The following is a 17,681-nucleotide window of genomic DNA, read 5'->3' on the forward strand; positions in this document are numbered from 1 at the left end:
TATATTTTTTCTTACTGACACAGCGGGGCTATGTACAAAAGTATAGAGGGCTGCCAAGATGAAATGATGTGCTGTTAATAAGGCCACCAGTACAATTCCTGAAAGGGGTTGCTGATTCTTTAAATTAAAAACAAGACAAAGACCTATACAGAGTCTTAGAATTTTTCTTTGCCTTGATATCATACACCTTAGAGGGATCACAAAGTGGGGTGAGAGGGTCACCCCACTGCTGGATGGGAATAGGCAGAAGCTCTATTTATCACCAAGGCACAAACTCACAGCAGGCACAGCTGAGGTGTGTGCAGGCTCTGTCCCTGCCAAATCGGGTCAGCTGAGAAGATCAGGTCTCCCCTTAGAGCTGTAGAGATAATCAGGAGACCTTTGGTTGAGTCACAGGCTCAGTGCATGCAGACCTCACTTCTAGGAAAGAGATTTTAGCTCTTCTTACTTCACAGAGACATCTCAAGTAACCAAACGCCTTAAGCTGGTATTGATTTATCTCTTCTTATTCTTTTATTGATTGCCTGGAGGAGCACACACTCACTGTGGAAAGGAAGCATAATTCTCATTTTACAGACTGCAAACAAAGGCAGCATAAAGGTCAGTAAGGTAAGAGAAGTCTTTCTTTCCACAGTTATAACACTTGGCACAGGCTGAGATGCTCCAGTCAGCCCCAGTTCACCAGCTCAGCTTGAGAGCACATCTGGCTTGCTGGCTGTGAAATGCACATTCAGCAATACATTACAGAGCATATGGAGTAGCACGGTGAAAGCAGATTTCTAAGAAAAGACACCTGACAGAAAATGAGATGTATTTCTACAATGCCAAATTAATCCAATTTCATTCTTTCTGTTAGATTTCCTTTTCTGACAATCGGGGGACCTTCAATATTCTAATGGTTGTGGGATCAGCAGTACAAAAAAGATTTGCTTTAATTAAAGCAGAGAATGTTTTCAAAAGCATTTTCCAGGTTTAACTCCTTGAATGCCTTGTTACTAGAGATCTTGCTAGACTTCTTTGAGTTTCCTATTTCATCTTCTGTCTTTCTCCCTTTGCAATGATTATAAGAATGCCTCCTTAGTCATGAAATTTGCAAGAGGCAAACAATGCTTAGTGCTGGATTTTGTCTGTATCCTTGACAGAAGCCTCATCAGGGAAGAAACTGGAAGACCTTGTGAGGAAAGGAAATTGCTTGCTTTGTGACAAATTGGTTTACTGTTCCTGCTTGCTTCTTTCCAATGCATAATCAGGGTCACTCACAACACTAAGCAGAGTACAATAATTACGTTATCCTGTTGTGCTTCCCTAGGGTAACTACAGAAGATTGTGCTCGTTATTTTGGTTTTATTTGCTTTCATTTGAAGCAGAATCTCAGACCTCATAGTACAAAGATGTGTCACAAATTTTCCTGGATCTATATCCCAGACAAATCAAACAGCAAAAGTTTGCAGGACTGTGACTCATTTTTTCCTATTATAACATACTTTTCTACTTCTTGGCCATCCCACACTGGCATGGGTCTGTCAGAATCTTTCCTAAAGGCCTTGTGGTTTAGTTTGTGCGGCTTGCTTCCCACAGAGGAGAAAGAAGACCTACCATTAAGTATCTCACCACTACAGGCACTTCGTCACACAACCCACATCTTCAAATGGCCTTTTTTTCCAGTTTGCAAATCCATTGCTCCTGAGTAAGTCTGGCAACCTCCCTTTCCTTGGGAGCCAGCAAAAATGCCCCTCTGAAAAAAAGACTGCTAGGTGTCAAAGTTTATTACCAAAAGCCTCCTCCTCGCTTAGGGAAATAATCAGACATGATGTTGACTGGGAGAGCCTGGCTTGTGTTCTGTTGTGTGCTTAAGTAGAATTTCTGGAAAGTTATACAAATAAATCTGAATTCGGTGGCTAAAAAAAATTGACTATTTGCCAACAGGAAGAGCAAGAGCCTGGGGAGTTCCTGATGATTTCACTCTGGAAGCACAAACCCAGGCTGTGAAGGATTTCTGACAATGGATGCCTGACGACTTAAAGGCAACAACACATGAAACAACATTATGTTACTGAAAATAAAAGTCCATAAGGATTATTGTAGCAACTACTGTGAGATATGCAAAAGAAGAGTTAATTATAGGAATAACCATGCGGTCCTGTGGGAATATTATTTTTGGCAAAGACTGTAGATCCAGTTATTTTTCTTATCTGTACATACTTTCTCAGACTGTATGAAATGAGAAAGTCGCTGGCTAGGGGCTGGGAGGGGATTCAATGACTCAGCAGAAGACTATGTTTGTCCTGCCACAAAGGCCTTTCATTATGAACTGTCCAAGAGCCAGCTTTCTAAACCAGACAATTACTTCTTTCTAATCACAAACACATTGAGTTAATTACACAAGAACCTAGAAGTGATGAAATGACATCAATTTACTTGTAATAATCATTCGTTGCTTATCATCCTTAAGCAATTCAGATGTTTTAAGAAGGTAAAAAAAAATCCTTTTAAAATGCAACCTTAAAAATATACCTCTGGGCTTAAAAATTTTTATAGGGAATTAATCAACCACAACAGAATCACAGAATATCAGGGGACCTCAAGAGATTATTGAGCCCAACCCCCCCTGCTAAAGCCAGTACCCTATAATAGGTCACACAGGTAGGCATCCAGCCTTTGACTCATGTCCACCAAAACATTCAACATCCAGTGCCTCCTCATTATGATCTCATTCATGTGGGGGTCAGCTATTAATCCACCAAGTCAGCTGAGATAAGCACAGTGGTGTGTGGGGGAAACCCTAATTTTAACTGATCGTAACAGTTTTGTTGTTAAAAATGTATGAGGTGAACTGCAAGGAAATAGAAAGAACAAATAGTTTTAGGGCACCATCAACCTTTCAACACTGAAAAATGAGAGTGGTCAGGCACTGCCAGATTTGCAGACTTTGGGTGTTGCTAAACCTTTTCTCACTCAAGAAATGCTTGTGCCTTCAAAGAGACAGGAAAAGGTTAACAAAGAGTAAAAGGAATCAGTTCAGAAACAGGGATGGAATGTGGAATCCTATAATCTTAGTATTGCTTAGTTAATTCAATTTTGACAAGCTTAAAAACATTTTTCTGCTTCCAGTACCATTCAGCGTTTAAGTGAGTGAGACCGTAAACAGCTCCTCACCAAAGGAAGTCATTTACCTGCAGATTGCTGGGGGTCTGAGTCTGACAACATCCTTACCTAAAGTCTCCATGAATGATGCTTTCCATCCTCTGTCTGATCCGGAGAAGTCCGTATTAAATACCAGGAACAACTGGTTACTGGAGCTTTTAATATTTGGAGGCAGTTCTGATCCACAGAATTTCCCAAGGAGAGGAGCATGGGTGTCTGAGCCATCGTATACAGCCACGTAATCTTTGTAGCAGGAGGGAGATACTTCAAGCTGGAAGGCGTTGAATCTATAAAATACACTTGGAGCATTAGATAGGACATTTTCATTTCTAATCCTGTTCTGTGTGTTTTTAGGGCTCAAGGAAAAGCACAAGTAATAGCAATAACCAAAGCCAGACTTAAACAGATACCACAAGGTATTTTATTCAGAAAAAAAAAAAGAAAGAAAGAAAGAAAGAAAGAAAGAAAGAAAGAAAGAAAGAAAGAAAGAAAGAAAGAAAGAAAGAAAGAAAGAAAGAAAGAAAGAAAGAAAGAAAGAAAGAAAGAAAGAAAGAAAGAAAGAAAGAAAGAAAGAAAGAAAGAAAGAAAAAGAAAAAAAAAGAAAAAAGCAAGCAGAGTGATTAACTGCATGGCAAAACACCTCCAAATAAATAGTGACCCTCACCCACTGGGTCCATTGTAATACAAGCACACTTCAGCTTTCTGTGAAGAAGCAGATCTCCCCTGTATAAACGTGCCCTCTCTCACTCTGCAAATTGCTTACCCTGCAATTTCATTGAGTATGTGAGGGTCACGTGAAGTGAAGGCTGATTGCCTGGGTCTGCCACTTAGCAGTGAAATTACCTCCTAATGCACAGTCAGCATATACCTGACAGAAGAATGTACCTATCTTATAATTTTTTAACGTTAACAATCTGTGGCAACCCTATGTCCATTCTAGGCAGGACAGCACACACTCAGGAGTTGACTCTTTTGGGCTGGATGTCTTTACTTAGGCAAAAAGGGGGGCACTGGCCTCCTAATATAACTGAATTTTTCTTACATCAACTCACAGCAGGTTTGTAACTCCCAAAGGCTGGCAGAATGTAACTACGTGAGCTGTATTTTTACAATTTCTTTGTCCTCTTGTCAGCCAAAGTGAGAAGCTACAATTATGGTGGTGTTCTGCATATCAGCTACAGAGAAAGGTGTGAGGGATTCTGATAAAAGGTGACTTCAGTAGCCACTTCTCATTTTAGTTTTCCCCTTAGAAGTGGAAAGACAGAGGGAAAATTGCCAATGATTACTGTTTTTAATTGAAATCAGACACCACCTGTCACCTTAATGACAAGTTGAACTGCGATTACGTACTTGAGGGCCACTACTTTTCCACTTCCAACTGTGATGTAGTACGAACAGTTCATGTTGTTGTGATAATCAAGAACTGAATGGGCCGGACTGCTGATAACTCCAACAGAGCCATTGAAAGTGCCACCACAAGCTGTAGGGGAAACAGAAAGGAGAGATCAACGTCTGAATCCAGCTGGCTCCCAAATCTCATAGTTCCAGGTGTCACTATCCCTGGACACTGTTCCTGCCATGTCTGTGCTGGGGCTCACAGCAGAGAGGGATGGCTGCAGCTCAGAGCACATGGGAGTACAACTGTAGCTGGGAGTGGAGGGCACTGCTTGGCTGCTCAGGGGCTCACACCATGGATGCTAATGAGGCCAGGATGTGGGCTAATGTTTGTTCCCAGCTTCAGTGCTCGGGGGAACAAAAACTGTTATAAAACCAATTCTAATCTCCATTGTTAGCTTCAGCCTTTATTTTATAATCTTAACTCTGAGAGAAAAAAAGCTTCTGTGTTGATGAATAGCTCAAAGCCACACACACACATACAGTTCTTCATGTTTCAAAGGACATGCCTTTGCCCAGGCCACCACTTTCTCAAAGGCAGCCCCTCGCAGGACTGATGAATGCAGTCCTCAGCTGCACACGCCTGGCATCCTGGCACACTGGCTGATAAAGGACAGCGACCAGGCGGATAAAGAATCAGTATTATTCCACTATTATTCCACACTAGAGGGGAGAAGCCTTTTCCTTTTCCTTTTTTTTTTTTTTTTTTTTTTTGTTTCCAGCAAACAATACAACTAGAGGGAAGAGGAATGTTAATTGCTAGAATCTGCTTTGTATACAGCAACATGCTTATAAGGCTGCAGTCATATTTCTGAAATGCCAGGAGTCACAAGTCAGATAGCAGCAATTAACTTGAGTGCGTTATGAAGGCCTTTTCCATGAATAACTGCACACTGTCATCTTTCAGTGCCATTCTCTCTTTCTTAGCTGTATCAGGCCATTCATTTTCTACAGCGTATTTAACCTAATGCTTCTTGTTGAGGCTTTAGACATGAGGAATACATTAGGGGAAATACCAAAGCTAAGAGCTCATCCTTTTCTATGCAGTTAGAAAATGAAATAACCTTCAAAAATCAAACTTGAGTCTCTGGAAATTAAACCTACAAAATATTACAATTGGTTTTGAAAATAAATTTAATCATCTCTTGTGATATTTATATTCCTACAGATCTAAATACTAAACTAGTTGAAAAATCCTTTCTCTAAAACACATTTCCTCTTTAATAAAGAAAAAGGAGATCACATGTGAAAGAGAAAAGGGTTTGGTGACAAACTTTCTTACATAAGAAAAATATATCTAGACCCTGACTTCTATTTATATTGATAACTGGCACTGCAAGATGGTCATCAACTGGCGCACACAGCTGGTTCCATTTAACAATCCTTTTCTGGCTCCTGCACTGTATGAGGTAGTTATAGTAAAAACCTGCCTCCTGTATGTAAAAGACTGGATGATGGTATTTCCAAAGTGAGGCACAGCATTTTCTACACTGAACCATCATCCAGCCTAAGAACGGGAAGTGGCAACTTACCAATTGTTCTGTATCTTGCCTGGAACCCAAAGCCTGTGATGTGCGAGTCGGTGTACAAGTTGAGCAGCATAGGCCCAAAGACACTGATAGGCTCAGGGACCTCACTTCCACAGAGCGTGATGACAGGGTGTGCGGTAACCCTGGTGCCCCTGAAGATGCTGACTCCATCATAAAGACAGATTCTGCTCAAGAGCATTGGAGCTACATGGACATACAACACAAAATTATTAGCATATTTTCCTTGAGATTTATTGATCGCCAAGTACATAGATCTTGCACAGGAGAAGAATTACATTTTTTATTACTTTCCATTCCAAGATCTAATTTTCTTGCTGAGAAAGTGGATGTCAATTTTTAAAGTGCAGAAAAACTAAAGGACAAAAGGGCAAAGAGACCTCATATATATAAAACATCAGATTGGTCTCATCCAGCACATCATATCATCTGGACAATGCTCCAAACCCTTTTAGTTCTTGGGAGTTCCCACAGGAACATCCCCAAAGACAACTAAGCTGTGTAAGGGCTGTGAGTCTGGGGAGGAACCTGCCAAGCACCAGTCACTCACTGGGAGCTCAGGGTCACATCACCACCTCTCTGTTGTGTTGGGAGCCATGGGCATGGACAGGAGCTGGTGGTACCCAAGGATTATGGGAGCTATGGTGTGATCTGGAGAAGCCGGGTTTCATGGGAGCAAAGAGAGAGCCACATGGGTTATGTAAGGAAGCTGGATTAGTGTCGTTAGTGAGAAGCACAGAGTGTCTACTGAAAATAAAAGTCCATCAGTTAGTAAGTTTATACAACAGCAGGGTGCTTTATTACTTTTTTTCTTCATTGTCTATGGGAATAATAGAAGCTGTTGTATCACGCGCTTACTGAAGTTGTGATATTTTGTGATCCATTAGCAGCAGTGGGAAAGATAGTTTAATTCAATCAGAACTTAACTAAATTTAACAGGAGATGCTGGGCCTACTTTTGCAGAGGAGTGATTCCTGCAGATTGTCCAGCCAAAACACACTGCTTCCTAGTGTTGTGGAAAACAGGATGGCTTGTATTGAACAGGATGACAAACAGGAATGGAGGGATCAGGGATCATTCTGATTCACACAAATGACAGAGAGAGCAGCATGGTATGTTTTAGATCCTCTCTGGAGATTTAATTCTAAAATCTCTTCTGCTCTCAATGAAGATGATGTATTCTAATGTGCTTTATAGTTATGCCAGAAGTGAAATATGGCACTAGTCTGACAGATAAGAGCAACTAAGGTGGAAAAAACTAGCTGCATCACATAACTGATTACATCATTAAATACAAGGTAAAAACATTCTTCATATCCTACTCTATTATTAAAAGGTTTGATAATGTGATATAATTTTTAAAAATTATGATTTTTAAATACGAAGAAATAGAAAAAATTGAGACAACTGCAATCTAAGAACGGAAAACTTTGAGAAAGCAACTCAGACCTCCTTCTGAAAACACTTTGCAGAAGGTAATGAAGGATAAATGTTATTTCAGCAAAGCAAAGGTCTACAACATCCATCACAAGTTGCTTTAGAGTTTCTGAACTGGAAAGACTAAGATGGTTGACACAGGGCTCAGGGCAAAAGGCTGGATTTCAGGACTTGAATTGGCCAATATCACTTAAGATCTATGACTCCTGGTAGTATTGATAATTATTTAATCTCTTTCTCATTTTCTTTATTAGCTTATTCACATTTTTTTCTTAATTTCTCACTATGCTGAAATGCTTTATTCAGTAAATAATCCTCAACCTCAGGTTCCTCTGTCCTATCTCTTCATGTCATACTTCCAGCCTCTAAACATATTCAGCACATCATCAGCAATTCTTCTCTTAAGTTCATTTCCTCTAATTCTATCCTAGATCTTTTCTAGAGCAATTTCTGTCCTCCACAGCACTACAATGGAACTGTTTTCATGAGTCTCCAGAGATCTTTTCTTAGCCAGATGTCAGACCCACATCCTCTTTCAGATGACAGGAACTTTTCACATACCCAGCTCTGCTCTTCTTCATAAAAGCTTTCCTGCTAAGAGCCTTTGCTCATCCTTCTGGCATGACTGTATTCCACTCTTCTAATACATCTGCAAGAATTCAATAAGACATCTCCTCTACCATTGTCCTCTCTTTATCTCCACATTAGCTTTGTATAATTACATTTCCAAGGGCAGATGCAACTACTGTTTCTATGCTGATGACTACATAGATCTATTTCCCTCCTCCAGGCCTCTTTCTGCTCAGACTAAAATCTTATTTCTGTCTCTGAACAAAATCATTGAGTAGGAGAGCTTTTCCCCCCCCTAGTCTTCCCTCATATCCTCCTTCTGGACCTGCCCTAATCAGGTCTATGTCAGTGATTTGGATCTCTCTTGGTTACTTGTTTAGTTATTTAAATAAATAAATGTAAGTTACTTTCCTAGTTATTATCTTTAAGACACACTTTCCTAGTTATTATCTTTAAGATACACTTGTTCCTGTCCTTCAGCATAGCTCTAACTCTCACCAAGAAATAGTAATTTTCAGTCATAGTTACTGTACATTTGTTTGCTGGCCTTGACAAAATTTCTTCCAAATACTGCTGCAAGGATCAGTTACTTGGTATGATGTGAATATGTTCCCTTCTCTAAATTTCTGCTTGTACTTGCCTTAGAGGCCTTTTGTTGACAACCTCTCCTCTATTTGTCATCTCTCGGTACAACACAGCACTGATAGATGCTGGTTTCCAAAGGTCAGATGACAAACGATTCAGTTGTCCTTACATTTTGAAATATAGCTCTGTGTTCTCTCTATTTAGCAGGAATTTATCAGTAAAAACCTCAGACCAGTGTCACTGTACTCCATAAAATAATCTATTTGATGGGATACCAGCACAAAAACCTTGACTGCATGTAGGCCCCTACTATTTTTTTTTAAATCACTGATAGCAATGTCCTCTTCCAATCTTTCTGATTACAGTCACAAGTTCTGCTTCTTTTTACACTGAGACAGGATAACCCACCTTTGTTTAATATCCACAAAGCTTAAAATAATGAGGTCTTGACTAACAACCGTAGCACCTGGGATTTATGGTAATACAAATACTATTTAATGATGTAGAAGAAACATTACGCAGGTATATACTTCAGTGCAATATGTTAACCAGATACTTAGCACAAGATACTATTTGGAAAGCAAGGAATTACAAGTCTTTTTAATATACCCTCTTTCAAAATAATCTATTGCAAAATGTCTGGTAACAACTGAGGAAGCAGATAGAGAAGACTGCAATGAAGCTGTAACTCATTCTCAGACTGCAAGATTACAGCTGCGTGTTAAAAAAAAAGGGAGGGGAATAATAGGTTATTAAAGCATTTTTCATGTTGACATGGTAACAACAGAATGCAGTTGTATTGTGAAGACAGAGTATAAATATGACAGAATTCTAAAAGCAGGAGGCCCACATCCATTTCTTCTAATTTTCCAACACTTGGAACTCATATCGGATGTTTTAACAGAAGAGAACAACAGCCATTTAATAATTCACTATTTGTACTGAAGCTGAATTTGTAGGGAAGATCATCTGAATAAAGATGGTGAACAGTGGAAGGATGTGATTATTTCCTAGACACAAGTAAATATAGATAAGATTTGATGGCTAATTCTAATACATGAGGTTTGAGTAGACTTTTGATTCGAGGATTAAGGACAGATTTAGGATTACTATCACTGTTGCATTTTCAGGCTGCAAGGAAATCAGAGAGTCAAATTCATTTCAAAGGGTTAATCTTGCTTACGTTTTGATGAATAAATCTTAAATGTGTGAGTTACTCTCTACAGCTACCTATAATAGTCAATGGGTTAAGAGAAGCATTCAGAAGGGAATTCAGTTCACCTGTACAGCATATTTGTCCTTGAGTTCGAAGCATCATTTCTTGCACTTCACTACAGGAGATAAGTCTAGGTGATAAATCTAAACTAGATGCCTATTTTCAAAATATCAAGGTTAGAAAGAAATATATCTCCTGCCTACCAAAAGTAGGCAATTTAGATTATATTTTGACAAATCACATCAGCAAATGCAGTTTTCTCCAGTTCTCTTATATTCTGAGTTGTTACTCGCTACATTTAGTACTTAATATATATTTAAGTACATGTATGTCATATTCATTAGGTTCCTGTCTTAGTATCACTGCTGTAGGTTAGCGGCCTCATTTACAGTAATTCTATTTAAAGAGAACAGGCCTCTCATTTTAACTGGAAACATAGCCACTATACAGCAGAAATCTGTGACTAACCCATGAAGTTATTTAATGTGTCACTGCACTATGGCCAATTGCTTCCTGCCTTCTAATTGTCTGAAACAGTATCTCAACCAGTTAAGTCAGTGAGATACGTATGCCTTACAGGCATTACTTTAGATACTCCATTTCATTACTAAATGACCATGAAAAAAAAACAGCACAAGAAAAACCAATTGGATTTCTTATTAGAGGTCAAATAGGTAATAAATTATAGCAATTGGAAATGGAACTAAACTTTAATAACCCAATATAGAACATCTGTGCTAGTACAGCAGCAATTTTAAAGGCCACACTCAGCAAAAAACTCAGCAGGTGCAGTGATTCCATACGTACAGAATAACTGGAAATGGTTTTAACAAACACTGCTAAATATTGTCCTGCTTTTGTGAAAGAACTGAGGGAGTTCACGCTGAAAACCCTGAGGCGTGTGCTAAACAGATTCAGTGGGTCTGCTATATACACATTCACTTCTGCATGATAGTTTGCAAGACAGCGGCTTCAATGTTCTTTCCCATTAAACCCACACAATTTCTCTTTGATAAAAGATTCTGAAGAAGATTAATAAGAAACACATAATGACACTGGAAAGTGTCATACTTCCTGTTACAACCAGCTGCCCTTTAGCTGATAACCAAAGTTCTTTCCTTTCATGGACTTTTATTTTATGTGGCCTAAGTAAGCATACAACAATAGAAGGTCAAATTGCTAATTGCTCCACAAGAAATAGAGTATCTTTAGTACTTCTTATGTCCAAGCCATTTTCAAGCCCCTGCCATGAGCAGAGCTGCCACCCACCAGCTGAGGCTCCCCAGGGACCCATCCCAAGCTTTGATGGAGCACACAGAACTTCTCTGGGCAGCAGCGACAAGTGCCTCATCACTGAGTAAAGAATTTCCTCCTAACATTTAACCCAAATCTCCCCTCTTTTAATTAAGAACCATCCCCCCTTGCCCTGTCACTATCTGCCAATGTAAAAAGTCAGTCTTCCTTTTGCTTATAAGCTCCCTGTATGTGCTGAAAGATTGCAGTGAGGTCCCTCCTGAAGTTTTGAATTAGCTTTGAATTAAAAACAATTTGAAAACTTAAAAATAAAATTAAATAAACTTATTTCTTAACTCTGTGGTTTGGTCTGGAGAAAAAAATATGCACCTCAGTTCAGTAACAAATTACACAAAATTTTCTCTGCCATCTGAATAGTTTGGACATACTCCATATTTTCATGACATTTCCATCCATGAAAACCCATTCCTATCAAAGTTTGGAAAGTCTGACCACTCACACCAGTAAGGACAGATATTATATCCATTATTTCTTGTCTAAATAGTACCAGACATGAAAAATCTCAAGAGGGACTTTTGTTCATGGTCAAGTATAGGGTAACAACTTCTACAGCATTTCAGTTACTTCAGTCTTTCACTTAATTTCACTTTTAGATGTTCTTACATCCTTGTATAAGATTCAGGTGTATTTATATAAAATTTATCATTTAGGAAGACAGAAACAGTGGAAAGCAAAACAGCTGGACAAAGATCAACAAGACGATAAATTGAGTGGTAAAAAAAAAAGACAGGAACGAACATGCAAATTGTCCACAGTCCCTCGTGCTCCAACCACCTGGCAAATTCCCAGCTTCAGTGTTGTGAAATATACCTGAGCTCTATCTTCACCCTTCTTCAATGACACAAAACTGAAACCATGCAAACTCTCTCTGTAAATATTCATCTATAAATAGTTTTCAGAATGGAAATTAAACCATAAACCCTTTTCCATGGTAAAGGACTTGGATGTTTTCAAGTAAGAAGTTACACTTACATGTGCACATAACAAAGAACCAATTACCTTCTAAGTGGAACGTCTCAAACTCTAGGATTACCAGTGACTGCGGCCCCTGATCTATGATATAACTGCAGTTCAAGTTGTTGTCATACTGACTAGGGTAGTTAGGAGAGATAATCCGACCTGCAGGACTGGTAAAATTTATTCCACATCCTGCAAACAGAAACAAATAAGGCATGGTTAAACTCTGGGTGATAATATCATTTCAGTTTTTCAGAAGCAAAACCAATAACATATAGACCTCATCTCTCCTTAAGAGGCTGATCAAAAAGCCAGGGAGTCATATAGACCATGATGGGAAAAGTAGGTCTTACACAAGCACACAGAAGTGTTTTGGGGAAACAGGACCTTCCTGCCTTCCATAGTTTATTGGCAGTTTGTGGATAAGACCAGGCTGCAGCCCTCCCATTCAGTGACCATAACACAGCACTGCTGCTCTTAAGGGCGCAGAACTTGCACATTTCAAAGTCCCTTTGTACAAACAAGTTTGGCTGAATTGGCTGGGGTGGCTACTGGGACACATCAGCAATGTAGCTTCTTTTGAAACTGCCTGTGTTAGTCCAAGTGTTTGCATTTGTGCTTCGTTTCTGACAGACAGGGGGATCCAGCCTGCAGTAGGGCCAGCTCTGGGTGGTTTGCAGGCAACAGAGGTTTGCTGCTCAGAACTTCTCAAGCACACAGAACTGTTCATTTTCAGTCTGATCAAAATGATTTTGGAATATCACTAGGGGCTTCTCTTTATTTTAAGCTTGTAGCTTTGTTTTATTAAGTTTTATTACTATTATCATCACTATTTATATTAAGCCTTTAGCTACAGGCTTAAAAAGAAAGAACAGTGTGCAGTAAAATGCTGGTATAAGATTAGAAACAGGCTTGTGAAGTCTCATTTTCTCCATTAAGAGGCTGCACTTCCCTATTAGTTGATACTGACAACATTAGCTCAGACATTGCAAAAAGAAAAGCCATTTCATTTCAGAATTATTTATGCTTCAATAGTGTCTTCTTTCAAGCACTTAATTTATCACTTTTCTAATCTGAATCCAGCAAAAGGAAAGTGGTTCCCTCTGGCAGCGTCCTACAAACAAAGCCGCAAACAACTGATGGTGATTGAGTGCTACCTTCTACACTTCCAGTGAGTTTGGCCCCCAGGAAACACATGTGCTGAGGAAAAAAACAAACTGAGAGGTCCACACAAGAACTGTCACTTTAACTACGTGAACTGCGAATATAACAAAGCAAAGCAAAAGCCAGCACACATTTTGAGAAGTCATCTCTTCTGAGAACAGCTTATGTGAATGGCATGGGCCATCGGTGATGCTCCAAAACTGGAGCATACAGTGCTCCCATTTCATTTAGTAAGGGAGTTCTCGTGTTCAAAAGCTGCGTAGTAGCTTCCACACATCATTGGACTGAGGCCGGCCCTGATACACACACATAAACTAATCCAAAGTGGAAGTTTAGAGCAGCCATCTGGCTTAAATGCCACTTACTGCTTGTGAAAGATGCAGAGAAACCTTTCCCAGGAGCATCTTGAGACTGAAAAACTGTTGTTATGATATTGTTTGGAGCGATAACAGGGTCAGGAGCTGAAGTTCCACATCCTGTAGCTAACAAAGCTGCTTCTTCTTCATGATTTCCTTGCCATACCTGACAAGACCAAAATAGAAATAGTTCAGTGTTTTTGCAGTCCATGTAGCAGGAATTACATATACAACTGTTCTTCCCATGGACTTAAGGTAGGATTCATCCCACACTAAAACTTAGATGTCTACATTGGAGCTAAACATATTCATTCACTTTACAGTCAGCAAGTACAAAAAGACTTAACCAAGGAGTCAGTCACAGAAAAATTTGGGTTCAAGGCACTTCTGAAGGCATCTGAGGTCATCTGCTCCAACCCTTTACAAAGAGCACAGCAAATGTAGTTCAGGCCCCGAAAACTGGAGAAAAACATTTTATGCACATCACCTACCACTGCTTTGTCTTGGCTAACTTACCTCCATATACTCCATTGGTGTGAATATCAGTATACACAATGAATTATTAAATGAAAAAAATACATTATTCATAATAAAATTCAACAAAAACCTAGGGGTTAATTTAGTAGCACTAATCTGGAAAATCTGGATTCTTAATATCCAGCCTTGATAATCAAAAATTCTTCCAGTTTTTGCTATGTTGCATTTTCTTGTTCAATGACTAGTATTAAATGACAGTCAAAATTAATATCATTCACAAAAGTATAATAACGAAAAACATTCCTTTTCTAAAATACTACTTTAATTGTATCATTAGCTCATTTGTGTTTGATCAAACTGTGCATTCAAGAATCGTGTGCACGTTTAAAGAGTCATTTAAGTGAAATCTCCATCAATTAAATATTTGAACATGTACTTGAGGTTCACACTTTAGGCACTGAATTTCAGCACACAAATAAAATGAAACATAGGAATAAATATTTTAAGTGTCTTAGTGTTTCAATCATTTCTTGAATCAAGATGTTATATGGCAAACACTCCTATAAGAAAAAAAAAGCAACAAGGATTTACTGTAATAATGTATGTATTTACCAGTTTTTGATTGTATTGTAAACCAAAAACATATGATAAATAAATAATCAATCAGTTTTTAATTAACGTATTTGAAATAAATCAGAGTGGATATAGAACAGCCATATAAAATTGTGATTTGTCTAAGAAATCACCCTAGAAAGGGTTAGCCAAGGGTTAGTCTGTAAGTGTAGGTATATGAATAACCTCATTCATCTGGCCAGGTGTTTGAGGCAATGAATGCTCAAAGGATTAATATAAATAAAGCATGGCCAGTCCAAGATTTTGCACAGTCACTATTGATTTTGGATTCCTTCTTTTTGGCTTCTCAGCCTAGAATGAACATGAGAAACTTACATCTGCTCAGCATTTCTTTATATCCAGATACGTAACTCAAAATAACTCAAGGTGAACATCACCAAATTGTTCAGGTTTTTCACTTAGGAGAATATCGCCAATTGATATGTTTTTTCCCATGTAATTTGGAACAGTTTAGAAATACAAATTTAAAGCACCTTTACTAAGTAATATTAAGCTATTAATATTATATTACATTAATCAGTCAGTGGCTAAATAAGTTTTTCCACAGCTTTCAGAAATGAGTGCAAGTAAAGCTTCTAAGTTACTAGATGTAAATCTAAGCTGTAATATAAGATGTAAAGCTGTTCAAGACTTCCTACATGTTGTCAAATAACATTTGACCTTTATTGCAAGTGGGAGTTGTACTGCTGCAGAGAAAATGTGCACAAAAACACTGAACATATGCCAAATGCCTGAGAAAAAAAAGTGACACTGTGAAAAATTCAAGGCATGTCCAGTCCATTCTATTGCTCTGAAAACAAGTGGCTGTTGACTACCTACCTATGAAAGATAAGAATGCTATCTTTGTAGTCTAAAATAAGAAAAAATAATGATTAGTGTGGTTTGAATGGCTCACAAGTTTTGTAGAAGCATTGTGTCACACTGCTGTTTGTAACTCATTGGAATAATTCAAAAGGTCTTTGCATTTCCCAAAATTTTCTCATTATTTCCTGGTTCTGAAGCCATGTGTACTTTGCTCATATCTGTCATTTCGGCAGCAGTATTGAAGGGAAGGGGACCCTTCTGGAGGTGGAGCCTCAAGTGCTGCTGAAATTAGAAATAGACAGTTCTCAAAATGTATGGGAAATAGACTGTATTGGCACAAGGACTCCACCTTAAATTTCCCTGGTTTTTTTTTTGTCCTGACATCTTAACCACAACGTGACTGTAAAACAAAACTCTGTAATCGTGACTTCTTAAAGTGCTGGTCTGCTGAGAAATCATTTTACCTTCACAAAGCTGCTCTGGCAGCTTCCATCATTAGATGGGATCTGGAAGTTATTGTGGAAGATCATCTCCAGGTGTTTGCTTTCATGCGTAATGATGGTCCACACGCATCTGGTGTTCATGGGAAAGTTTTGAGGCCAATGAGGAGATCTGATCATACCACTATCTGAATGAATGATCCCACCACATCCTAGAGAAATGAGAAACAAGTGAGAGAAATGTTAAAATATTTCCTGTTCATGCTGCCTGAAATCTTTGAATGTCTGCTTGCTGCTGTGGCTGCAAGGCTGAGAGAGGAGAAGCCCCAGTGCCCATCCAAACGCATCTCTTCCTTCATTTCTTTTCTCCCTCTCTTCATTTCCCTTCTCCTCCCAGGAGCAGCAGGGAGGTAACTTCCCTCAAGAAGCTATCCCTTGTGTTTGGCTTTATTTTCTACACAAGGTTTCTCTCCTTGCCATTTTGTATCCTTTTGCACTGGCTCATCCAAGTGCCCCTGACAATGAGAAATGAATATTGCTTACATAAAGAGTAAACATCAGAAATAAATTAATAAGGAATTTCTCCCAAGATTTGCACAAGTTCCCTCCTGCACACCAAGGCATGCACGTAATGACTGACAGCCATTCAGAGAAGTTCTCTGGGGAAAAAAAAAAAAGCTCAATCTATGCTGATTCCTTATTTTTCTTATCCCATATTACACGAATATTCCAGTTCCCCATGTGAATCTACTCAGGTTATATCCATTCACCCAGGGCAAAATAGTGACGTCTCCTCCAGCCCAGGCAGCTCTGTGCATCTCTGTAGGATTAGGGAGAGGGCTAAAAAACATGCCTTTAGAAATTGTTAACAGATTCGTTTATAAAAGGAAATAGCTGGCCATGGCTCTGCTGCATCTCATGCTCTTATACATAATGACCTGGGTTAAAGTGAAACATACTTGTGGATACTCCGCCAAGAATAATTTACTAGGGCTAAGTGTACAGTATAAGGAACCCATTATTATTATTTCATAGATCATGTATGAAGGATGAAGAGCAAAAAAATAGAAGTTTTATAACAGTCCTATTTTTCCACAATTAACAATGTATATATTAGATTTCAAAGGAAGATTTTAGTATTATTTTATCTGTGTTAGATAGTGGCAATTGTGTTTGGGATAGGAATATGAAGGCATGTTTTGCTCACACATCCAGAATGCAAACCTAAAGTTTCTTAGCGGATGAATGAGAAGAAAATTGAGGAAAGGTAAGAAAGTCTCTAAAAGAAAAAAGAAATCTTCACAGAGAGAATACTGAATATGCACATAGCACTTGTATGCTGGTGTCTATTGTATCAGTGAAGGCTGGCCTTCCTTGTGCATGAAATCCCAGTGACAACACTGAAAAGTGTCAAAATCTGCTTAGACAGTGTATTCTTACACAAGCACAAACTATTGGTACACGTAAGAAAGTACTCCCTTTATCAGGCAGTCACTAATATTCAACTCAGGCATATTAACTGCCTGTGTGGACCATTACATCATTAACTGATGGAAAGCTAGTCAGCAGCAGCCAGGATTGCAGCTGAAGGTGATGGTGGAGAAAGCACTGTATGCTCTGTGCTGAGGCAAGAAGATGCACT

General features: G+C 38.8%; 1 protein-coding gene across 4 annotated transcripts in view; it reads right to left on the minus strand.

The window, feature by feature from the left end:
* The window catches only part of CUBN (cubilin), a 126,434-nt gene that overhangs the window by 12,292 nt on the left and 96,461 nt on the right, over positions 1–17,681 (minus strand). For all 4 annotated transcript variants that reach the window (XM_015853475.3, XM_085538649.1, XM_085538650.1 and 1 more), the window contains 6 exons: positions 16,064–16,251; positions 13,695–13,851; positions 12,208–12,357; positions 6,072–6,272; positions 4,495–4,624; positions 3,214–3,431 (listed from right to left, as the gene is read on the minus strand). In XM_015853475.3, the coding sequence (XP_015708961.2) occupies positions 3,214–3,431; positions 4,495–4,624; positions 6,072–6,272; positions 12,208–12,357; positions 13,695–13,851; positions 16,064–16,251 (1,044 nt within the window). The remainder of the gene's footprint in view (positions 1–3,213; positions 3,432–4,494; positions 4,625–6,071; positions 6,273–12,207; positions 12,358–13,694; positions 13,852–16,063; positions 16,252–17,681) is intronic.

The sequence above is a fragment of the Coturnix japonica genome, chromosome 2, assembly GCF_054131305.1.
Source record: "Coturnix japonica strain WE chromosome 2, WE-NBRP24, whole genome shotgun sequence".
Taxonomy (NCBI): domain Eukaryota; kingdom Metazoa; phylum Chordata; class Aves; order Galliformes; family Phasianidae; genus Coturnix; species Coturnix japonica.